The sequence below is a fragment of the Scardinius erythrophthalmus genome (assembly GCF_964197995.2).
Source record: "Scardinius erythrophthalmus genome assembly, chromosome: 1".
Taxonomy (NCBI): Eukaryota; Metazoa; Chordata; class Actinopteri; order Cypriniformes; family Leuciscidae; genus Scardinius; species Scardinius erythrophthalmus.
The window spans coordinates 41,084,477-41,110,444 of NC_138221.1; the positions used below are offsets into that span (position 1 = coordinate 41,084,477).

Consider the following 25,968-nt stretch of genomic DNA (forward strand, 5'->3'; position numbering starts at 1 on the left):
CCATCACAACTTAAGGGCAGTTTAAAAAAAAAAACACTCTTAAGTCGTATTTTAGCATCTTTTTTATTGTCATTTACATAACCGCTCATTGTAAAATAAAATTGTAATTATAAAAAAAAAATCACTTTTCTTACGTTTGACACAATAAGTCCGTACTCATTCCCCCCAAAGAAAATCCCATTTATTTATTGCACCAGTTAAGACAGAATCATTTTGAAAAAAGATGAGCAGATCTACAATTACATTATTCAGTAAGGAAGCACAGTTACGGAGAGAGCACTTTATGCCCCTCAAAAATATGGATGGATGTGATATAATTGTAGTGAATTTCTTCTCACAATATTCATACACTAAATGAAACTACATTTCCCCAATAGCAATGCTTTTTTTGTGTGCTAAAACCATTAACATTGGTGTAAACAACAAATAAGGATCTTCATTTTAGTACATTATGTGTAGCCTTCATAAACATCCAAAATAAAATGTAACAATTACTCAAAGAGACATCTCTGAAACATTCTTCACAGTGAGAACAGTCTAATAATCATTTCACTATTGGTAAAACCAAAAGTGCTGGATGGGTATCTGTTTGATTTGAACTTATTTTAGACATAGCAAATGTTACTCGTGTCTCTAAATAGCCTAATGTTCTCCAAGATAATTATTTATAGGATAAATAAATATTCTGCTGTTCTGATTAAAGTGTGACATTCTGTACATAAAAGTGCAATAAGGCTATCGTTTGATTAGAAACAGCTGCAAGAAACAGAGTCTTCAAGCATCAACTTTCCTTCTTATACGTCTGCCTTTAGAGAGCACGTAAAGCAAGACCAGCTTTTGGCAAACAAGACATTTTGACATTAATAATCATGACGGTAAGGCCACAATAGCCCTTTCGTTGTGTAAATATTGTGTGGAAACGGATCAGAAAACCTGTCAGACAGGCCTGTAGATGACAAAGATAAGCGTTCAAAATCAAAACATAAGTACTGCCACCCATAATGGTAGAATATACTGGCAGTGCACATAAAGAACTGTGAGCAGACCCTATAACATATGATTAACCAAACTTTTAAAAAAGTGCAATTGATTATTTAATAACTAATAAGGGATGTGAGATTTAGACATATATTCAGACATTTTTTTCATGAAATTCCAGTGTTTTGTTATTTGCATTTAAAGCTGCTTCTTTTCTTAATTTCAAAAGTGGTTTGCTCAAAGGCATCAAGGTCATGGAGGCATATTCCTCTGTTATATAGAGCAAACCTCATGAGCAACCATTTCAGAGTGGTCTTATCTAAGGTTGTCTACGCTCTCTGTCTCTTGTCCCTCTGGCACACGCTGGTCGGATGAAGCTGTATCCTCCGGTATGTGCGCAGGATTCTCCTGAGGGACCTCCGCCTCCTCCACATCAGTGACCTGCTGCACCTGTGCCGTTTCCCTGAACGATTCTTCGAGATGGCTGACAGAGCTGGTATCACTGATAGAGTCTGAGCCTGCTCCATGCCGCCGGAAGAGTTTTTGGCCTGTGAATCACATGGTATGATTAACCTGAGAGTTCTGTGAACATCAATGAAAGACCAAAAGTGATTTCATTATTTTGTGGATGCGGAGTAATTCAGTGTAATTAGGGTCATGCTGATCTTAGATCAAGATGTTACCTGGAAACCGTTTGGTGCTGGACTTGGGGGAATCAGGGGAAGCTTCTGTATTCATCTGGGCTTTTATGGAATAAACAGGCTCGGTGCTGTCCAGACAACCTATGGAGAAAAAATAGATGCTATACAAACCTGAAAACAACTAGTTCTCTTGACAATTTCATCAGAAAACATTTTTAGCACATATATACCTTCAGCTAGGTTAAAAGTTCTTCCTTTGACAGAGGCCTGAACCGGGGAGAACCAGTTAAGCACAGAGCCAACTAGAGGAATTTGTCGAAGTACGCCCTGAAAAATAAATGCAGAAAAATGACACATCAACATAATCTCTATTGGAATGATTTAATGTCTATTTAATCAGAAAAGGAATTTCACGAAAATATTTTCCTTTATTTTTTTATTGTATACATGTAATAATTACTAACATTTATTAAACATTATATAATCAGAACTACAATTTGAGAAGTTGAACTTAATTTCTAAATGTCTATTTGGTTTGTCTCTCTATTGTTTATTGTAAAACACAATGATCATGTTCTCCATCATGATTTGAGAATGATATAAAGAGCATCTTCAACGGAAACAAGAACATTTGACCATCTGAACAAGGAGTCACATGATCAATGTCACACAGGCCCTGTTTACACCTGGTATTAAGATGCGTTTTGGTCCATCGGATCACAAGTAGACGACGTTAGATACAGGTGTAAACGGGGTCCAAAACGTTTTGAGCTTGTCCACTTTCGACCAATTCCAGAGTTAGTTGAAAATTCATTCGACTGGATTGCTTTCATAGTGTAGACGCTCATGTAGTCAAACGTGTTTGAAACGGTAATATTGACTTATTTTTCCTAGAAATGAAGTGCAGAAACTTGCAATAAACTTTCTTTGGTTTAACTATTTCAGAATCCTGAAATTTGTTTATTTTCAGGGTTAAAGAAGTTTCTTTGGTCTCAGAATTTTGGAGTCCACTGTCTACTTACACATATGCACTCACCTCCTCAATAAGTTTCTCTTCATTTGCTTTCTGAAGCTGCAGCTCAGCTTCCTGAATGCCTCTTCTCACGACCTCAGTCATGTTCTCAAACAACTAGGCACAAACAGATGCTTTATTTCTAATTATTTATCTGATATTCCGTGTCTACTCAAATGATTAAACACCTGTCCAAAAGAAGAAAAAAAAAAAGAATGCATACCTTTCCACTTTCCTCAATGTCTCTTCCAACAGATCCTATAGTTTCCACCAACTCTGCCACATCCAGGTCTTCAGTTGCCATTCCAATAAATATGCAATTAGTTTCTTCACAGAACTCAGGACCTGGACACAAGACAGCAGTTTTGAGGTCACAGAATTGTGAATTTAAAAGCAATGCTGTCAGTCATGGGACCATTAGTCATTTACCACAAGAGAACTCCAGGTCTGTATCAAGCTCCATCAGTTTATTAAGCAATTCACTGTTGATCTTCTCCACCCTTTGTTGTCTCTTATCCTCATCAAGGTCTGTGTTTCTGGGCTCATACCTGATGAAACAAACAAACAAAAGAACCTGTCAGGCGCTGTGGAAACGTGCAATAAGGAAAGTTTCCTTCCTCCTCGGAACGAGGGAACATCTGATATTAGGGTGAATGTATCCTGTAGCTTGTTCCTGTAACTCAGCTGGCAGATTAGGTTATGCTTTCGATTCCCAGAGAACACAAAACTCACTAAATGTATTAAATGCAATTTATATAAAAGCGTCTGTCAAATGCATGAATGCAATGTAAAATGTGCTGTAAATTGATTGAGGTTTGACTCCAGAGTCTCACCTCACAACTCCAAGACCAGGCCAGCTCAGGTCCTCAATGTATGAGAGTGAAGCTTGCTGTAGCACCTCGTCCTTGAAGTCCTGTCTGAAGCGTAGGGTGCAGCACAGCACTGGAATCATCTCTCCCAGCTTCTCCACCAGTGCCGCCACATCATTCTCCTGAGTCCCAAGGGCTACACACACATATATCACCATCATTGTAAGAATGAACATGTGAGAAATGCGTTAAAAAACACGTTAAAAATGTGTGAGAAATTTTGGGCAAAGAAAACAGCTTTTACTTGCCATGCTCAGAATAAATACATATGCTTGTTTGCCCAGCCATTCAAACGTTTTTAAATAACATTATATAGGCCAATTCTTCTTAGTATAACCCGCATAATTATAGGAAAAGCTCCGCCCAGTTTGTCTTCAGTTTCTTAGTCAGTGTGTTAGCATTCCAGATTTTTAATTATCTCTCAAATGTCTGACCTGCAGCGGTCATGAGGGGGCTGAAACGAACACATGTGCCTTCATCTTCCAGCTCAACCACATCTACGCCACTGAGGGGAACCTGCTGCGCCAACTGCTCACCCAACTGTCAAATCAGATCAAAGCAGTCGGGGTCACTCGTTTGTAAGAAAAGCATCTACGGTGTATATATATATATATATGTCGCACTGCATTCTATTATACATGCTCTCAGCTTACTTATTTCACAGCTTACTTATTTCACAGCTTACTTATTTCCTGTAATATACTGTTAGTGAGAGAAGCATTTACCCATCTGTTAAGGGCATCAATGATATCTCTCTCTCCTGCAAAATATCCTTCTACTGAGCCGCCACTCGAGGCTGAAAATGAGAGTTTTTGGCTGTTAGAGATATATATACACACACACACCACTATTCAGAAGTTTGAAAGTAGTCTCTTATGTTTACCAAGGCTGCATTTACTTGGTCAAAAATAATAGTAAAAACAATAATATTATGAAATATTATTAAATCTTTTGTAACATTATAAATGTATTTAATGTCACTTTAATTTTGAATTTAATCCATCCTTGCTGATTAAAAGGGTAACACTTTATTTTACAGTGTCCTTGTTACGTTACATGCAGTAACTATAATAATAATACTAATAACTATAAATGATGCATAACTACATGCAACTAACCCTAACCCTATAGTATGTACATGTAGTTAATTAATAAAAAATACTCAGTACTTAAATGTATAAATACAGTGTAACAAAGACACATTAAAATAAAGTGCAACCATACACACAACCTATATATATATATATATATATATATATATATATATATATATATATATATATATATATATATATATATATATATATATATATATATATATATATATACATACATAGGTTGTGTGTATGGTTGCATCTTATTTTAATGTGTCTTTGTTACGAGATATACACATATATATATATATATACACATATATATATACACACATATACATACATACATACATACATATATATATATACATATATATGTATGTGTATATGTATATATGTATATGTATGTGTATATATATGTGTGTGTATATATATATATATATATATATATATATATATATATATATATGTATGTATATATATGTATATATACATATACATATATACATACACATACATATACATACATACACATACACATACATATACATATACATATACACACATACATACACACACACAGAACCACATAGACACAACCAAGGAAAGGAAACTTACGTGCGCTGTTGTCTTGTGAAAACCTGAACACCACCACGGGAGAATTCAGTTCATCCTCCACCTACAAACATCAGAGAGACACAGAGGGTGGGGACGGGGTCTCAAAACACCTGTGACACATCTGAGCATTTATTACAGGAGGCCTTAATGTCATGCTGTGAGCACTAACATGTTATTGTGACAATTGGTTAAGTATTTAAATGCTGTGAGGCAATGTCATGGAGAGGCTTTTTGTTTGCTAGCTACAGGTTTGACAGGTCAATCTGGACAATGTGGCACGTGACCTAAAGTCATGCATTAGTGCTGCTGGAATGTCTCTGTGTTGCTGGAACCTTTGCTACAACTAAGAAAAGCATATAATTAATTAAATTATGCTTCTTACATGATTAATGGACATTTTCATAAATAAAAGTCTAACCATCACATACGTAAATTAACAGATAAATAAAGGATAATAAAGGAAATAAAACCTTAAAAATATCATCCAAGTGACTCTTTCCTGTCTAAGCTCTTTTAACAAATATAAGATTTGTTTTATGAACAAATGACTTCACTGAGCCTCTCAAAAACATTAAATAAATGTTGTAATGTGGTTCCTGTAATAGCTACGTATATAGTCGCATCTAACGTATGATTAACTTTATTCTGAACCAACTCGATTGTTAGTATTACACACAGGAACATCAAATTTGCTCCATCTCTCACAAAGGCCATTTTAAAGGGGGGGTGAAATGCTATTTCATGCATACTGAGTTTTTTACACTGTTAAAGAGTTGGATTCCCATGCTAAACATGGACAAAGTTTCAAAAATAAAGTTGTACGTTTGAAGGAGTATTTCTGTGGCAAAAATACTCCTTCCGGTTTGTCACAAGTTTCGGAAAGTTTTTTTCGAGTATGGGTATGTGTGACGTCAGATGGGGCGTAATTTCCTTATACTGGTCCTAAGGGCACTTCTCCCGGAAGGGCGCGCGCGCACCCGTAGACCAGAGCGAGAGAGCGAAAGCAGTACGCCCATCAAAGCGTTGTGCTCGGCTTTAGGGAAGTATTTGCCGGATTTGCAGATCGTCTAATGCTTAAGGATGGAGCAGTCCCAACAATAAAGGTTCACGGTCGTGCGTTGGAACCGCAGGCGGTGAGTAAAACTGCTTCAAATGTCTGTGTGTTGTTAGCTATCGGCGCGTAAGCACAGCAAGTAAACAGTGAACAGCGCTCGTGATTCTTTAGCTCCGCCCACACAGCACGCCTCCAGACGCTCGGTTTTTTCCGGAAAGACTCGGTACAGCCTATCTTTCTTTTATAAATATAATAAAACTAAAGACTTTTTGGAGATATGAAGGATGCAATACTACTTTATAGGTACTCAAGATTAACATGAGATTGACTGAAACTGAGTGTTTCACCCCCCTTTTAAAGAATTCTGCTTATTTCCCATCATGGCTCATCGTTGCTCTAAAGCGAGGTTCAGCATTGATACCCAACAAGTCATCAGGCTCTGTGAAGTGACATTTCCTAAATGTTGTTTGCACATGCCTGTAGCACTGGCAGGCCTTTACATGAGTAAAAGCCTTTAAACTGAGCACCAGCACTTATGGGTGGACATGGTGAGGGAGGGAACAGTGGAGAAACAGCGCAGGTGAAAGGGAGGAGTGGAGTGGGATCAAGCAAGCAGAGGGTTGGTCCCACCTACAATAGAGAGTATAAGAGAGCCCAGCACGTCCCGCAGCGAGCCCCCGGAGATGGGAGGGACCCGGGAATGAGACACCACATCCTGAAACCAAGGTACCCACGCTCACTAACACACTATGTATACAGAATAAGAGCTGCACACATTGCTGACGGTCACAAACCACATCGCAAACATACATATGAAAAACACTCTGCTCTTTACCATGCGCAAAGCCTCGAGGAGAGACACCTCGCTGTCAAGGATATCCTAATGGTGGTGACACAGAACAGAGGTGTTTGCTTTTAAGGTTTAAGCCTAGATTCTCTGACTGAAAGGAAAAAGTGGGCCACTGATATAATAGAAGCAAAATTTCACAAAGCTTCAAATAAAAAGTGTAAATAATATCTACCAATGGTAGCTGATATATTCATTTTCAGCTGACATATTTCAGCACTGTGATATGGAGTATGGTTTTAAATGGCAGAAATGTCTGCCAGTGCTGATGATATCATCAATGTTTTAAGAAAAAGGTCACTAGTAAATGAAAAGTTGGGTTATATACTCACTTTCAAGTCATTCCCAACCCGTTCGACTTTCTTTCTTCCGTGGAACACAATAGGTGAATTTTTAAAGCATATCGTGACAGCTCTTTCCCATATAATGAAAGTAAATGGGAACTGGGGCTGTCGAACTCCAAAATGAAAAAAGCACAACAAATGTATCTTGAAAGTAGTCGACTCGTGTACTATAATTTTATGCCTTTGGAAGCCATACAGCATTGTTATGATAATTTTATTTATATACAATTATAGCATTTATTAATATTTTAAATTAGCTTTTTAGTTTTAATTTTAGTTTAAGTTTTAGTAATTTTATATGCTTGTCATTTTTATTTTTTATTTTCTGCTTCTAGTACAATACCTTATTTATTTCAGGTAGTTTGCAAAGCAACATTTCTACTTTTAATTTAAGTGTTTTAAGGTTAAGTGTTTCTTATATTTATAGCTTTATTTCAATTAATTAAAATGATTTTTAGTTTTACGTTTAGTTAACAATAACAACACAATAGTTTTATGTGACAACAGACCATAAAATAAGTAATTATTCACCAAACATTTTCTGTGAATGCGAATTTGAGCGAAGCTGTCAAGTGAATCCAGGCATGAAAACAGGTCAGGGGTAAAAAAGGTGAGAAGGCGGCATACCCAGCCCATACCCAGCCCAACCCACCCCCCCCCCCCCACACACACACAATTTTTTTTTTTAATAAATGTAATGAGTGTGTAACGCGTGACAGTTAACACGAACAGATGAAATTAGTACAAATTTCTCATTTATTAATAGAATTGAACTATACACTGTAAAAAATGATCGTGATTTTAACAGTAAAAGACTGTAAAAATGCTACAGTGAAAAACTGTTAATTGGTTAACAGAAAGTTTCCGTACTATATACGGTAAATAACTGTGATAGATCTAATGGTACATTTAATGTCATTTTACTGTAAAATACCGTTAAATTTACAGTTTTTGGAAGTTATTTTTTGTTGAAATAACTATATTTCATCATAGTTTTCTTAGTTTTTTTTATAATCAGTTATGTACATTAGGGTTTTATTTTACATTTAATGTTGTTAAATTAATGTTTATTGTATTTTTAAAATTTCATGTGTGTTACCATTATGGTGTTTAATGTTTGTTTGAATGACACTGTGCACCTTCTGTATATTAAAATTAATTTACTTGTGGAAGTACTACTTGTGATGAGCTTTGATTAATCATGTAACTCTCATTACTGCTGAGATTGTTGGTTTGTAAGTGTAATACTATGGTACAAAACAGATATTAATACTTCAATAGGTCGTATAACATTATATCATATTACTGAAATCCAATGTTAAATATACATGTTTAAAATGTTAAATTTACATGTAACTCCGTAAGTATGTTTACGGTTTGATGTGTTTTTTACAGTATTGTTCTGGTAACCACAGCTGCCAGTTTTTTTCCGTAAAAACAACGGGATTTTTTTTACAGTGTACTCCACAGTGATGAACACCCCCCCAAAAAACATGTAAGCTGCATTGACATAGTATTAGGCTACCAGTGTTTCTCACCGGATTTTTGGATCACTGTGATGAGTGGACCTCTGCCACTCTAGGGGGGTTCGGGGGCATGCTCCCCCGTAAGAAAATTTTGTGCTTTTTAAATGTTAAATTCATCAATCTGGTGCAAATTAAACAAAGAAAAATTCAAAACTCTTTTAGTTACAGTGTCTGTCTACTACTACAATAATAGTTATAATATTAATCCCATGATAGTAATAGCCATATATTGTAAAACAAATGCACTGAAAAATAAAGGAAACTTTCATAATTAGTTTTGTACTAATTTCTATACTAACTTAATCAAGAAAAGAACCAATGGGCCGCTGATCTACTAATTTCATCGGGTGTCAGAGGAAAAAAAACTATTTACTATACTATTTATCACGCATTAAAAATGCCCCAAACCAGTCGTCTGTATGATAATCTGAAACAAGGACTGTCCTGCTTCACTTCACAGATGCTGAGTGAAAGGAGAATTATAGAATGAAAGGATACTCATTTATATGACACTTCATCACGAGAACAGCTCGTTCAGCTCGTCATACGTCGTCCTTTCAGTTTCGGTTTTCAATCGATCAAGTTTTTTCACGTTCTCTCGATAAACCACCCCTTTCAATCCAATCGAAATTATTTGTAATAGAGCTGACACTTTGAGTTTTTAACGGGTTATGTTAAAGCCCTACTTGTTATTAATGTTTTTATGAAATATCTCTAGTGAATGCATTATCATATCACCGTATTATTTACCGCCATGCGAGCCACAAATTAAAGCTTGGCGAGCCACATGAGGCTCGCGAGCCGCGCAATGAATAACACTGCACTAACTGTTACTTGTTTCCTGCTCGCTCAGCGCTCACGGCGCCCGCGCCCGCTCGCGATATTATCTCGCCCACTTCTATGTCAAAATGTAAAAATAATGACATTGGCAACATCGCTGTCTGTATCTGACAGGACAGTTAACATTGTAAGCTAACTTACCTCAGGCTTGCTTTCCGACGTGCGGTTCTATGTTCGGCAGTGTGTCCAGTTGTCAGACTCGCGGTGTAAGACTTAGAAAACATTTCTGCCCGTTACTCTGACTCGTATTGGCTGTCATGTTTCGGCATTAGGAATGATGATTGTTTTTTAAAGCTGCGAAGTTTATGGTAACTTTATAGGGGATAAATGCTGGCCTCGACCTCGACCCCCCCCCCCCCTCTAAATATTTTCTCATCGGATCTGCACAAATCACGTAGGTGACCCTTTTAGGTTTTAAAACGGCGAATTTCGCCGAAAGGTGAGGAGTTTTCATGCCTGTGAATCTGTTCCTCACAGAAACTATCATATGCCTTTAGAATATTGGTCACATGGACTACTTTTGTGATACTTTTAAATTTAGTGTTTGTTACATGGAAGATTAATTAATTTGAGTTTGGAACAACATGGGGCGAGTGAAGATAGAGCTATCATTAAATAGATGGAGCAACACCAACTCCGGGTAGAGGAAATACTGATACACAAAAGCTTCAAATACTTTTCAATTCACATACTTATTTGTGAGGACTGTGGTGTAACCGTAAAATACTCTGTAGCTGAATGGATCAAGACAAGTTGACCTACCGAGGTTTTTATTGAAGCCAGTGTCTTCAAATGCTCCAAAAGCTGTTCACTCTAGAAAGAAACAGAACAATTCCCAACAAGGTCAGAGTAAATCTTGCAGTGTTTATAGTACTTTACGCCCACTACAGTGCATGGGATTATCTAAATGAAGTTGGCAGGGTACTCACTAGCTGAGAGGCATGCTTAATCCTCTCAACAATCCCATCATGCCCAAGGTACTGAAGGGACAGCCAGAGAGGCAAAGCCCGAAGCTTCTCCACGGGTTGGCTGGATGTCAGACCTGCTGTGAGAGACTGCCCCCAACCGGCAGGGAGGACAAGACAAACAGCATGAGGTATTTGCACACTGTATGATCACAACTCTGGATTACATTTCCATATGATGTGCTCTATAATGCTAATTGGTACTTATATTAATGGTCCAACTTACCAGGGCCGGATCCTCATGTCTGTAAAGAGTGACAGCGGGCACAGCGGGCAGGCCCAACCACGGGCCTGGAGTCAAAGTCATACTATCACACTTGGTGGCCGCCTTGATAGTGAGAGGGAGAAAATTAGAGCGCATTCTTGACAACAGGAAGAAAATGCAGGCATTTGAGTGCTAAAAAACCCACAACATACCGTGACAGTGGAGGAGATCTGACCAAGAGCAAGCGTTGCCAAATTAACCCTGAAAAGAATGCCACAGAAAGTCAAAATCTGTTCATTTACACACACACACACACATATAAACATATAACCAGCTGATACCAACCCCTCCACATGGAGCCACATGTTGTACTGAACACAGAGCTCTTTCAGACGCCCGAGTTTGTCTGTGTGACCTGCACCTGGCGTTCCTGAGAGATTAACTAAACATTAATGATCACCAAAAACAAAACACTAAGTTGCTTGAATAAATAAGGTCCTATAGCAAACCGACCAGCATTCGCTATCAACAGCAGTGGAACTTTCCCTGATTCGCGATCATCTTTGATGAGCTTGTCAAGCAATGCAACATCCTGTAAAAGACAATTTACAGAAAAACACACCATTTCTGAACAAAGAGTTTCAATTCCATTTGTCTTTCTATTTAATGTTTCGCATATACACTAATGCAAATTCCTTTTACTTGATTTAATTTGTTCTTAAATGTACACTATCGTTCAAAAGTTTGGGGATCAGAGAGATTTTTTTTTATTCAGCAAGGATACATTAAACTGAATAAAGGTGACAGTAAAGACATTTATAGAGTTACAAAAGATTTCTATTTTAAATAAATGCTGTTCTTTTGAACTTTCTATTCATCAAAGAATCCTGATCAAATGCATCACGGCTTCCATAGAAATATTAATCAGCACAACTGTTTTCAACAGTGATAATAACAATAATAAATGTTTCTTGAGCAGCAAATCGTCATATTAGAATGATTTCTGAAGGATCATGTGACACTGAAGACTGGAGTAATGATGCTGAAAATTCAGCTTTTTCGTCGCTGGAATGAATTACATTTTAAAATATATTAAAATATAAATATTTTACTGTTTTTACTGTATTTTTTTAAGACAAATTCTTACCATTTGATGCAAGGAGCCAAACATGGTGTTACAGGGCACAATACAAAGGCTTGACAGAGGCAGTCCTAGCTGAAAAGAAAACACATAGTATCCACCACTAAACAAACACACACATTTTTTTTAATATAGTGTGGTGGTAATGTGAAACATTTCAGATCATGTAGCATAGACAAGTGAAGTGGAGGTGACATTGTACCTGACTGCAGAGATGTTGTCCCAGGCCAGGTCTGCATGCAGCACTTTGGTAAATCACAGGATGTTTGGAGCTCAGCACTGTAAAGCCCTCTGTAGCGTACTCCTCATAATGAGCATTAATAACTAGCCGACACACCTTCAGCAGCCCCTCACGATCATCTTCATGGTAATATGCAGAGCCATTTTCATATCTATGAAAAATAATTAATTCAAATATTTTAAAGGGGTCATCGGATGCCCCATTTTCCACAAGCTGGTATGATTCTTTAGGGCAGGGATCAGCAACTCCGGTCCTGGAGGGCCACTGTCCTGCAGAGTTTAGCTCCAACCCTAATTAAACACACCTGAACAAGGCAATCAGTGTTTTCAGGATTACTAGATAGATACAGGCAGGTGAGTTTTTATCAGGGCTGAAGCTAAACTCTGCAGGACAGTGGCCCTCCAGGACCGGAGTTGCTGATCCCTGCTTTAGGGTCTTCATGTAAAGTTTGTAACATACTTTGGTTAAAATTCCTCAATGGTTGTGTAAAACAACACCCTTTTTACCTCCTCAAAAACAGCTCTGTTGACAGCGACCCGTTTCGGTGCATGTCTCTTTAAATGATAATGAGCAACTGCTCACCCCACCCCTCTCTTCCATGGGGGCTGTCGCACAAGACACGTAAAGTGCAGCTTTGGCAGACAGTATACAAATGGCTGAGGGCGGAAATATGCTAATACGGGACAGTTCGTCAGTAGTCGTGGGTGGAGCATGAGCAATATGACATCATATTGCTCAGAAAATCCAAACGGCTTGATTATTGAGAGTGTTCAGATTTGAGGATTTAAAAAAAATGAGTGAATTAATTTTTTTCATTGTATGGTGGTTGTGTCCACACACTGCAAAGACACATTTATATGCAAACACCATATCAAAGTGAATTTTGCATCCGATGACCCCTTTAATATTTAGATTTAGATTTTCGGTTGCACCTCCTCTTTTGTTGGTAGAGTGTCTCTTTTTAACATTTTTAATATTACAATATATTATAATTATTTGCTGAAGATTTAAAACCATACATTTCTTCAAAAATCACCAAAGTTCAAAGCATGACTTTAAAGGGGTGGTATAATGCCCTTTTCACAAGATGTAAAATATATCTATGATGTCCCCAGAGTGTGTGTGTGAAGTTTTAGTGCAAAATACCCACAGATATTTTTAAATAGCAAGTTAAAGTTGTCACTTTTTGAGGGTTTGCGAAAAAGCACCGTTTTGTGCCTGGCCCTTTAAATGCAAATGAGCTGCTGTAGAGGGCAGGGTTTCAAGAGCTTGTGTCTGTTAGCAGCTGCTATTACCTCTCGCAGACACACTAAAATGACAGAAACTGTTCTGCCTTTAATGTTAAACGGAGTCAGATAAGGATGGAGAGACTCAAGAAGAAGTGACAACATGTAGAATGCAACAGGACGTCTCTGAATGGTTAGTTGATGAATTTATGTTGCTGATGTGGAGTTAACTATCTTCAATTAGGATATTCTGTCATGATAAATCTATAAAATTGCTCATATATGAACTGTTGTGAGATGCACACAGAGTGACTTTCTATTGCATGTGAAAAGATGGATGCTAAAGTTTGAGCTGACTCACAAATGTACTCTTATACAACAACTTTTCCTCTTCTCAACATGGACTGCGTGTTCCCGGGGGCGGGGTTTATGTAAATTCTAGGGTTAGTGATGTCACTAACCCGAGAGGAATGTCATGTAGTCCCTTCCAGCCGTTTGTTGTAGTCCTTTTCTTTAAAAGCAAATATCTTCCTTTGCTTTGAACTTTGAGCATTGTAACTTTGCAGATGTTGTTTATGCTCAAACAGCAACATTACTCACTAACTAAAGTTAGAAAAGTGAAATCACACTCAACCACCCCTTTAATCTGTGTAAAGTGATAATAGATCCACCCTGGAAAAAATAGACTAAAGCCTCCTTCACACAGAGATTCCAGAAAATACACGGATTGTTTGATTTTGGTTCATTCACACTGCCAGTGATTTTCCGGAATCTGTGAGTGCGTTCACACACATCCCGTAAAGATCCAGTAAAGACACATGGCGTCAGGATGTGGTAACTCCTGTCAGATGTCAATTCTGCTGATAAATAAAGTCAAAGAATCCCCTAAGTCAAAGAAGCCTAAATTGTCCAAAATAAAAGCCTAAATCCAATCTGTTCATCATATAAAGCGATCGAGTCTCTTCGGAAAATTTGGACTAAACCGCTCAGTTCATATGGATTAGTTTTACGATCTCTTTATGAACTTTTTGAAGCGTCACAGTTTTAGTTGCTGTCAATGGAGAGACAGAAAGCTGTCAGATTTCATCAAAATGATCTTCATTTGTGTTCCGAAGATGAACGAAAGTGAGTTTAGAAAGACATGAGGGTGAGTAATTAATTAATTAAATTAATTATTAATGACAGAATTTTAATTTCTGGGTCACTGTTATAATAAAAAGCTCGATGTTTTTTATACTTAAACTCTTTTTTAAGTGAAAGACACAGCCTATTCAATTTGCTAAGATGAACCAAAGATGGTTTTATTAATGCTATTTAACACAAATCTCTATACATCACTTAAATGTGTTTGTATGACAAGGAGAAGAAAATCCACCCGAAACCACATGAGATTACAGAGAGAACTTGAACGTACCTGAAAAGCCTGCAGAGCCAGAGAGTGGTGTCCGACAGGATGCGGGTGGTCAGCTTTCTCAATCTTTCTCGTTCCAGGACAGAGATATATGCGGCCAGACTGTGTCCCAACAGAGCCATGTGTCCCTGCTCTCCGACATACTGCATCCTGCTAAACAGACATTTATAGTTTTATCACACCACACGGAGGGGTTTACATATGCTCTCGGTGCAATATAATGGAGCTGTCCTGTTGTGGCGTCAACAGGTTTGGTTAATGAGTAAAAAAAGCCTTTGAATAACAATACTCTAAGAGACTTTTCTGCCTTGTATTTTATTTGAAGTTTGTCTGTATAAAGTCTTTAAGATCATTTTATGTTTTGAAGAAGTCTTATTGCTCACCAATGCTGCATTTATTTCATCCAAAATACTGTAAAACAGTAATATTGTAAAATATTATTAATTTAAAAGAACCGTTTTCCATTTTAATATAAATTACGGTAGAACTTATTCCTGTGATGTCAAAGCTGAATTTTCAGTAATACAAATCTTTTGTAACATTATAAAAGTCTTTACTGTTACTTTTGAGAAATTGAATGCATCCTTGCTGAACAAAAGTATGAGTTACTTTTTTTAATATTGAGCATAGTTTAAGCATTAGTTTAAGAACATAGTGAAGCAACTGAGCAGATATAAATCTTACTGATCCCACACTTTGAAACAGTAGTGTATAAATTGAAAACTGCTATTGTCAAAAACACATTCAAAATTCCTAAGGAATTTGTTTCTTGGTTTTAGGTCTACAAACCAAACAGCTCCATAATGCTGTGACCTACCGATGACCCTGCTGGTCATCATCTCCATGCATCAGGTTCTGGACTAGCTGGAGTATGCTAACAACATCCTGTCCACTGTCGGAAATATATGGAAAAAGAAAGAAGAAAAGAAAGACTTTGAAATGTTTTGTAAATATAGCTGATATGCACTGGCTTGAAACCCCATGAAATACCTTATAAATACGAGCAAGACAAGAAACATTATCAATGTAAAATGTGATCTACAGTAGTAGAGTCCCACTCACTCTCCTTGTAAGGGTCCAGGAATGTCTTTCCAACTCAACTTTCTTCTTTCTTTGCCCTGTTCAGATTCCCTGAATAAATCCACACAACATTATGGTTATACAGCGGTACTATACGTAAAACAAAACCCTGGACATACTGTCAACATGTCATAAGGATAGCTTTGTAGGGAACAGCAATTTAAATGTAATAACAACAATTACTGAAAATGTTGTAATGCAAAAGGTCTTACAATTTTCCACTTTCTAAAATCTTCATGGCACCAGAAAGATGGTTCCCCATCTCAGCAAGTGTAGGGTCCATCATCTAAAATTACACAGTAAAGGGTATATGGTTTCCCGTGAAGGACATTGCATTGAAAAACTGGATAAATTTCTAACTTGATGGCGATGGCTGCATATCACATTTCTTGTCACATCAAATAAAATGATTCCTGAAGCTTTAACCAAACTCATATTTCACCTGTAGGGCACTTTCACTGCATGTGAGACAAAATAAAACATTAAGGCCTATGTCCATTTGTGATAATGGAGCGTTTTTAACATTACAATACATTTAAACACTGACTAAATAATAAAAAATACTATTAGTTGACTTGATAAATGCCTTTTGTGAATTGTGCTAACTTGTATAAAATTAGTCTTCTTGGGCTCTTAATTCCAGCTTTCTCTGTTCTACATGTATAATTCCTGATATACAGGATATGAAAACCTGTCGGATGACAAGGCTCATTCCATTACTCGGGAACTCATCTGGTGAGATAATGTCATGCCTTATCCTCCTGCGCATCCTGCTCTAACACAACGCATGAATTTGTGTCAGTTTTGAGATATTGAGATACTCTGCACACGAAAGTGGTTTGCAGACCACCATTTTTTTGTGTGTTTTGCCGGACCACCATCTATTAAAGCCTGAATTTCATTTTCACATTAATAAATAAAAAAGGACAGCGAGAATCAAGCTTTATGCACTAATAGCAAATACTCGATTGAGGCTTTAAATGAATCCAGTAGATCTCCGCATCATCTTCCCTGAGTCAATGACAGTGAATAAGCTTCCTGCACTTTAATCAAATGAGCGAGTCCTTCAGGGAACGAATGATACGCACTGTTCTACATTACCTTCACGAGCGGTTTATCCATGCAATGTTGAAAACCCAGTCGCAGGGACTAGTCCCTGTGCGTTGTCGCTTGCTGTGTATTTTACGGAAGCAAACCCAAAAAGCACAAGAATCCACGTCGGGCACCCTTTCTCTTGGTTATTTGGATAGTCAATTGAATTGTGTTACTTCCTGGTGTCATGCCGCTCCACGCTGGCAGCGCTGACGTAGCCTAAACATACGCCCCCTTTACGGTGTACGTGAGCTCTTTGGTTAACCCCCTTAACGCAAAGACATGTAAAATGATGCAGTACAGTATAGTGCGAGGACGCAAATCGGTTCTTTCGATTAGAAAATATTCGAAAAACCTGATTCAGTTATTAGGCTTGTTTGAGATGCGCCTCGCCTCGCCTGAAATGTAGGCGAGAGTAGGCGGCTGCAGTGAGGGGAGGAGTGAAAAAAGCGCAGGCAAGCCGGACAGATCTCTCTTCTCGCAGTGGATCTGACACCTGTGAGATCAAAGGCGGATATCGCGGGATTCACTGGATTCACGCTCGTTCACAGTGTTGCTAATAAACTGGATCATGGATGGAATTTAAGTTCTGTTGCTTTTATATGAAAATAAATATAATGAACAAGACACCCAAAGTAGCCTACTTATATAATACATGTTTATCAGTCTTTTTTCTTTAATACAGACGTGTTTTTTTTTTCTTTCTTTTTTTTACATAAAAATTACATTGCATAACCCATAGAGATCGCACTGAGATAGTTTGGGAATATTATCACATAACGTATACACATAAAACATGATAGCCTATCAGAGTTTTAAAATCAAACATTTTAAAAGAGAACAATACATCACGGTTGTTTAAACCAATGAACATTAAGCTGTGTCGTCAGCAAGTCGTTTCCCATCATGCTTTTGATCAGCGCAGTCGGTGGAGAGCAACTGCGCCCGACTGCAGAATCCGACACGTGCGCCTTGCGCTCGCGAGAGATTTTTGACATACGTCAGCATGACATCAGAGCAAGGCGGACCGCACTCGGACACATTTCTAACCGGCATGCATCTCGCGCTGATCACCGGTGATCGATTCTGCGCAGATTTTGCTCATCTCAAACAAGCCTATTCTTTTACATCATCACGTGGTCTCTGACATCACGGCGTGGAAATCACATGCTTTTATGATTACGTTTAAATAAATACATTTAACGTGTCCAAATTCACTTTGTTGTAGCCATGATTGAGCTCATCAAAACTATAGTAATTTAAAACCAAAATATGATTTGCATTCAAATTAATTTACATCTTCTTGGTTGAAAGGTTATTGCTAACTGTTTTTTAAAATACTGTTTACCAAAACCAAACCAGATTCGTGTTAAGAAAAGCATTTGCAGGATTTATTAAATAGTATTTACCAAAAACAAATTTATGTGTGATAAAACTATTGTAAAAATATATTTCCAATGAGTTTTATTTGTAAAATTGCTGTTATTTGGGTTTTTAATAACCCATTTTTCAATACTAATAGGTGATGTTCGGAACAGACGGTTCTCTTCTCCGATTTATTCAAACTGATTGGCTCCATCCAAAATTGCATAGTCTTGAGTAGACTTATTTTAAATAAGTACTAATAACTTCACAACCGTTACTAGCCTATATTGCCAAAAGTATTGGGACACCCCTCCAAATCATTGAATTCAGGTGTTCCAATCACTTCCAGGGCTACAGTTGTATAAAATCAAGCACCTAGGCATGCAGACTGCTTCTACAAACATTTGTGAAAGAAGGGGCCACTCTCAGGAGCTCAGTGAATTCAAGCGTGGTACCGTGATACGTTGCCACCTGTGCAGTAAGTCCATTCGTGAAATTTCCTCACTACTAAATATTTCACGGTCAACTGTTAGTGGTATTATAACAAAGTGGAAGCAATTGGGAACAACAGCAACTCAGCCACGAAGTGGTAGGCCACGTAAAATCACAGAGTGGGGTCAGCGCATGCGGAGGCGCACAGTGCACAGAAGTCGCCAACTTTCTGCAGAGTCAGTAGCTACAGACCTCCAAACTTTGTATGACCTTGAGATTAACTCAAGAACAGTGCGTAGAGAGCTTCATGGAATGGGTTTCCATGGCCGAGCAGCTGCATCCAACCCTTACATCACCAAGTGCAATGCAAAGTGTCGGATGCAGTGGTGTAAAGCTGGACTCTAGAGCAGTGGAGACGTGTTCTCTGGAGTGACAAATCACGCTTCTCTGTCTGGCAATCTGATGGACGAGTCTGGGATTGGCGGTTGCCAGGAGAATGGTACTTGCCTGACTGCATTGTGCCAAGTGTAAAGTTTGGTGGAGGGGGGGTTATGGTCCGGGGTTGTTTTTCAGGGGTTGGGCTTGGCCCCTTAGTTCCAGTGAAAGGAACTCTAAATGCTTCAGCAGATTGTCCAAGACATTTTGGACAATCTGCTCCCAACTTTGTGGGGACAGTTTGGGGATAGTCCCTTCCTGTTCCAACATGACTGCGCACCAGTGCACAAAACAAGGTCCATACAGACATGGATGAGCGAGTTTGGTGTGGAGGAACTTGACTGGCCTGCACAGAGTCCTGACCTCACCCCGATAGAACAGCTTTGGGATGAATTAGAGCGGAGACTGCGAGCTATAGGCCTTCTCGTCCAACATCAGTGCCTGACCTCACAAATGCGCTTCTATGGTCAAACATTCCCATAAACACACTCCTAAACCTTGTGGAAAGCCGTCCCAGAAAAGTTGAAGCTGTTGTAGATGCAAAGGGTGGGCTAACTCCATATTAAACCCTACAGATTAAGAATGGGATGTCAGTAAAGTTAATGTGCATGACAAGGCAAACGTCCCAAAACTTTTGGCAATATAGTGTATGTTCTATATATGAATGTGTGTAGTATGAATGTAAACCAGACGTAGCCTACTACATTCGCCATGTTGTCATTATTATGACATACCAGCGTCAGTTACGTCACTTCACTGCCATTCTTAAATCCTCTCCCCTGGCCTCATGGGATAGTAAAGTGTTAATCGTATGCACCATAGACTGTAAAAAAAGATGTATGCACACTTCAAAATATTGCCGGAAGTAGGTTATCTGGGTACTTTTGACAGTTCTTTTAGGAATACTGTGAATTCGGACATACTTCTTTTGTCACATACTGTTTTACTATATAGTAGGGAAGCAGGCTATGCGATTTTGGATGCAGACAATTTTACGAATACTGTGGATTGACCGTTTTCACATTTCTGGATTTCTCAGAAGCGTAAGTCGTCAGTTGGGTAAACCTCAATAGCGTTGAATGAGAGACTACATTAAATAGGCTATATATATAATTTGTGCTCCCATTTGCTCAAATAGCAAAAGAAAAACTCCACAATTGTGTTTTTACAACTTTCAAAAAAGGGAAAAAAAATAGAGAGACTGATAATGGCATTTAGAAGAGAGAAAGATGTCAACTTTACCATCACTCCCATAGCCGCTGTGATTGAAACACCCTCACAGCAGCGCCATTAACTATTTTTGCAATTTGATGCAAAGGTAATATAGGCCTAATACTAAGTGTAGTGTTATAAATGTAGGCCTATATAAAAAAAAAAAAATGAAAATATAAAAAAACTTTTTACAAAAACGGTTCCATTCGGACATAGGCCTACTTCTTTTGTCAGATAGCCTACTGTTCTTCGCCTGTACTACATCAGGGTTGCCAACTCTCACGCATCTGGCGTGACAGTCACGCATTCAGCCTCAATCTCACGCTCTCACGCTTAACAAAGAAATCTCACGCTAAATTAGACATTCTTCTGTGCTGTATTTTTTTTCACTCGTGTGCACTAAATTTCAGAATTACTATAAACAATTCAGGCTCTTAACTACTGGATGGACCACTATTTATGGCGCAAATTAGTTAAAATCTCCCGGAATCTAGAGCGAGCACGCATGCGAGACAGAAACTGTAGCGCACGCACGGCGTACGGCAGCGTTGAGCATTGTAGCCAATCACTGACATGTCTGTTGAACGCATTGGCCAATCAGAGGCGTTTAAATGAGTCGCTGTCCTGAAGATGTGTTTTGCGCGAGCTCACCGAGTTCTACACTTTCGCAAACCAGTCATTATTATTGCCTATAAACTTAAGATGCAAATAAAAGATTCACTGCAATGTATTTGATATTCTTGATGCTGTTCTGATGCGCTCCATTACGCACCGCTCTGTTTGGTGTTAGGATGACTAAAAGTTCAGCGGTCTAGCTCTTCAATGTCAGAATGATTAAAGAAGTGAACGAATGCCTGGCAAAATGTAAGTGGAAAACATTTAATATTTGACTGTTTTACAATAGAAATGTTCAACTACCGACAGTATCCGGTGACGCGAATTACTCAAATTTTTATTTATTTACGTTACTAAATTTAGCCTTTTTGAATTGAAAATATGCTATAATTTCTTTGATGTTATTTGCAAATAGTTACAATTATTTCACTAATACAATAAGCTTTTTTTTCTTTATTCCCTTAAATCGCTTTTATAATTAATTCCTTTAAATAAAAATACCCCAAAAAAATTGGGTTGGAATACCCCCCCCCCCCATTGAAATATATCCCCCCCCCCCCCCCCCCCCGTTGGAGAAGTGTCACTCCGAGCTAAACTCAAAAGTTGGCAACCCTGCTACATTGTAGGGAAGTAGGCCTATGTGATTTCGACTGCAGCCATTTTGGTAAACCGCTTCAGGTGATTCATTGAAAAGATCCGACACAAACTAACCATCTGTTCAAGAATCGGAGACAATGCTAAAACACACTGTGCTTATAACCTGAGACATTGAGCAGATATTTGAAAATAAACAACATTTTGGGAAGCTTATGCATAGGCTATTAAGTGCTGCATGATTGTGAAGTTGTAGCCTATAGACCTGTAAATGAGATCATCTCAATGCCAAAAAAAAAAAAAAACATAGCGTGTTATCTAAGTTTTCAGTTTTCCTCTAAGGGTGAACTATGTTTACATTTCAAACATTAAAAGTCTCAGTGAGCGTTGATAGCACGAATGTAAACATCAGGTAACTGGTTTTACTGAGTGTGGGTGGTCGATCTTTATTACATGCAGATCAGGTCAAAGCGCGCCACCGCTGAACACGCGAGAGCGCGCAGGCAGATTAACACAGGATTTGAGCACTAAGTACGGGAAACTGCTGATCACTGTATGAACGCGCGCTGGAACCTTGTCATTTAATTGCTAAATGGATAAATGAACCGCAATTCTTATTTTTGCCTTGCTGACCCTTTTAAAGTAAACGAAGATGGACTGAAGCAAAAGTAGCCTTCTCGATTGATCTGTTTTATTTGGCAGTGCTTTGTAATGATCTTCTAATGTTTCTGAGATGTTCGCCAAGAGTCACAATTATGAGCTGTCAAACTATTATTCTCTAATTTACCGTGCCTTTTAAATATGTTGACCCAAACTGACTAGAAACAAAAGGGATTAATTGAATATTTGACTTGTAGCTTCTAAGCAAAAGGTCATTTTATGAGCTTAGCTGCGGGCGTCTGTCAATGTCAGGTCACCGTTTTGTTTCGTGCCCTTCGACATCATTTACAAAGGTTGCAAAATACAACCGTTTGTCGTTTTGTTGAACATGAGAAAATCTTTTTTCAAACGGGCAAAGGTATTGCCTTGGCTCAGTAATGTGACTCTGTACGGATGCTTGTTCGCCGGAGGGGATTTCGTCCATCAGTGCATCGCGCAGAGAGATGAGATGGACTGGAGACACACGAGAAACGTGGGGATTGTGGCTCTGAGTTTCCACGGTAACTTCAATTACTTCTGGTTACGAGCCTTAGAGCATCGTTTCCCTGGAAGGTCGGCTGGTATGATTTTCCGCAAACTGCTTTTTGACCAAACTTTTGCTTCACCTTTGGCGACCAGTGTCTTCTACACAGGTAAATAGGCTATACCAACTTTGTCACATATATTGCACATGTTTATTTGTTCTATTTACCTCAGTTCTTTGTCTTTACAGGTGTGAGTTTCTTGGAGGGCAAAGAGGACATATTTGCTGACTGGCGAGAAAAGTTTTTTAATACATACAAGGTAGGTCCATATGTCATATTTTACCAGCTAGCCCATCATCAACCTCTTTTACAGAGGATAATTCATTAATGTCTAAATCGAATATGTCCAGTAGTTGAAAAATCCATCTAAGGTTCAACTTTGAGTGTTTGTAGAGCCAAGATTTTCTTTTGGGGGTCCATGTCAAGGTATATAAACATGCATTCATTTCTTCTAAAATGTTAAAAGAATGTTTTTTGTTATTAAAAATGAAGGTTATTTATTAGCATCTGTGGATCCATGAAGAACCGCAAACATCCATTGAACCTTTCTGTCGCACACAAACTTCTTTAAAGTGGAAAAGAGTTCTTTAGATTATTAAAATGTTCTTCACACTAAGAAAAAAATTGGTTCTTTTAAGAACTGTTCACTGAAAGGTTCTTTGGGGAACCATAATTGGTTCTTTTAATTGGAACCTTTATTTTTGAGAGTGTACATTTCTATATGTGATACAATAACTTATGATTAAGCATTATGTGTTAATGTGTTAAACTCCGGACATAAGTGTCATCTTTAAAAGAGAGCAAAGTATATAAAGTATTCATAAACTGTAATAATTTTTATTTAAAAAACTTTACCTTTTAAATTTTTAAAGTAACAACAAGATTAATCAACATTAATCAACAAAAAAATATATATATATTGTATGTATGTATGTGTATATAATATATATATATATATGTGTGTATATATATATTGTGTGTATATATATATATATATATATATATATATATATATATATATATATATATATATATATATATATAGTATATATATATATATTTATATATATATATATATAGTATATATATATATATATATATATATATATATATATATATATATATATATATATATATATATATATATATATATATATATTGTATATATATATAATTGTATGTATACATACATACATACCGGTATGTATATGTATGTATGTGTGTGTCATTTCTTGGGTTTGTGTTCAAAAGGGTGATCAAGTTAACATGATAATGTTCTAAATTTAGGTTACTGAGAACATCTAGCTTTGTATGGCAAATACTCTAAATATGTTTTTTCACATTTCAGACTGGACTAATGTACTGGCCATTCATGCAGGTAAGAGCTACATTCTGTCACCACAAACCACATATACACAGATAACTGTGCCATAAATACTTCTTGATCCTTTGCATTGTCAATGACCATTCATGTGGAATAATCTGTCTTTTCTTGCAGTTTCTGAATTTTGTTCTGATGCCTCTTTATCTGAGGACAGCGTTTATGGGCTGTTCAGCATTCCTGTGGGCCACGTTCTTATGTTTCTCACGACAGAGTGGGGATGGGACAGCAGCAGTGGCCTTCGCTTGGGTCATGGCCCCCAAAAAACGGCTTCTACCTCGCAGTAACGACGAGGAGAAGTAGAAATACAGTGGCGCACATGAACAACTTTGTGCCTTTTCGGATGGATAGTTCTGTCCCACAGTACTGTATTGAGGCAGTTTATAAATCTTGTCACTTATGATCTTATTAAAAGTGATATTAAATTAACTTATAATTAACGTGTGCACAGATTTCATTTATATTTATGCTGAAAAAAACAAACATTTTATTTTGTATAGTTTTACGTTTGATGTGATTCAGTTTGTTTACAGAAGTGAAATTGTGTCTTTATGGTATGGTACATTGTATGGTGTTGCTGGGTGTTTTAGAGGTGTGCCCTGATTCAGCTCTGACATTAGGTTGCCATTTTACCCAAATACCTTATTAATTTATCAAAAAATACAAAAATGGACATACTATGCAGTGTTTCGTCCAAACATGACTATCTTTCTAAAGACAAACTCATAAGGTTTACATAACATGCACATTTACTCATCAAAATATTTGTATCTTATTAAAAAAAATCTTTAATGTGATTATATATTGCTTTGTGCGGTTAACAAAATGTATTTTAGTGAATTCAGTGTTTGTAGATGAGCTGTAAAGTTTCTGTTTTATGGAAGTGTATGTGAGAGGTGAGGTGTTTAACCGTGCAGAATTGTGAAACGCGACAGCTTAATGTAGTATTTTTGAGATATTGAGGGTGATGCTGGGTAACAGATAAACAGCTTTTCCGGTACTGATTGCCTGTGTTGGATTAGGCAGGATCACACGCTTGCTAATCTTAGAAGAGCAAAAATGTCTGCTGTGTGCTTTCTCTCTGCTATACATGACCTCTGATAACAGTAGACAAAAAAAATGTGTACATGTAGCATATTAGTTTCAAAAATGCTTTTTTATTTTGGTTTTGAAATGTGTGATATTTTAGACAAATTAAGAAGGATGTTGCCATAGATCAAATACTTTTAGTGGTATTTTTGCACAGGACTATATTGGGGGTTACACATTACAAGTATTGTGAGTTATGTAATCAGATTACTTAACTATAAAGTAACTTTTTCAAATAATTAATGTAAGTTACTTTGTTTTTCCTTTTATTGACTGACCTGTACAGAAATTTGGAGTATAGGTACAGAGGTGTTGTGTAAACATGATGGTTATAGATCTAGACTAAATGTGAGCATGCATTGACTCATCTCACTTGCACACAAAGATTCAGTATTCCTCAAAATGAATAAAAACGGTGTAATGCAAACTTGCAATAGTAAGCAAACTTGCAATAATTAATTAAATGTGAAATTACAC

The 25,968-nt window shown here is 37.4% G+C and overlaps 2 protein-coding genes across 5 annotated transcripts; one reads left to right on the forward strand and one right to left on the reverse strand.

Annotated features, from left to right (window-relative positions):
• Positions 1 to 41: 41 nt before the first annotated feature.
• Positions 42 to 17,584, reverse strand: pdxdc1 (pyridoxal-dependent decarboxylase domain containing 1). Of its 4 annotated transcripts, none has more exons than XM_081387408.1 (24): positions 17,194 to 17,389; positions 16,305 to 16,378; positions 16,075 to 16,143; positions 15,830 to 15,904; positions 15,016 to 15,162; positions 12,337 to 12,526; positions 12,141 to 12,209; positions 11,507 to 11,585; positions 11,339 to 11,423; positions 11,206 to 11,254; positions 11,015 to 11,116; positions 10,753 to 10,878; positions 10,586 to 10,636; positions 6,901 to 6,981; positions 5,213 to 5,273; positions 4,226 to 4,296; positions 3,935 to 4,040; positions 3,465 to 3,636; positions 3,061 to 3,179; positions 2,855 to 2,976; positions 2,656 to 2,748; positions 1,850 to 1,946; positions 1,662 to 1,760; positions 42 to 1,526 (listed from the first exon to the last, which is right to left on the reverse strand). In XM_081387408.1, exons 1-24 carry the CDS (start codon positions 17,212 to 17,214, stop codon positions 1,294 to 1,296), a joined length of 2,391 nt encoding a protein of 796 aa, XP_081243534.1. In that variant the 5' UTR covers positions 17,215 to 17,389; the 3' UTR covers positions 42 to 1,293. The 4 variants fall into 4 exon arrangements, with proteins under 4 accessions (XP_081243534.1, XP_081243533.1, XP_081243536.1 ...); XM_081387407.1 differs by having other exon boundaries at positions 45 to 1,526; positions 15,016 to 15,165; XM_081387410.1 differs by lacking the exon at positions 6,901 to 6,981 and having other exon boundaries at positions 45 to 1,526; positions 17,194 to 17,584.
• Positions 17,585 to 22,352: 4,768 nt separating this feature from the next.
• mpv17l (MPV17 mitochondrial membrane protein like) lies at positions 22,353 to 25,968 on the forward strand. Its single transcript, XM_081388019.1, has 4 exons — positions 22,353 to 23,129; positions 23,210 to 23,280; positions 24,370 to 24,399; positions 24,520 to 25,968. Exons 1-4 carry the CDS (start codon positions 22,826 to 22,828, stop codon positions 24,703 to 24,705), a joined length of 591 nt encoding a protein of 196 aa, XP_081244145.1. The 5' UTR covers positions 22,353 to 22,825; the 3' UTR covers positions 24,706 to 25,968.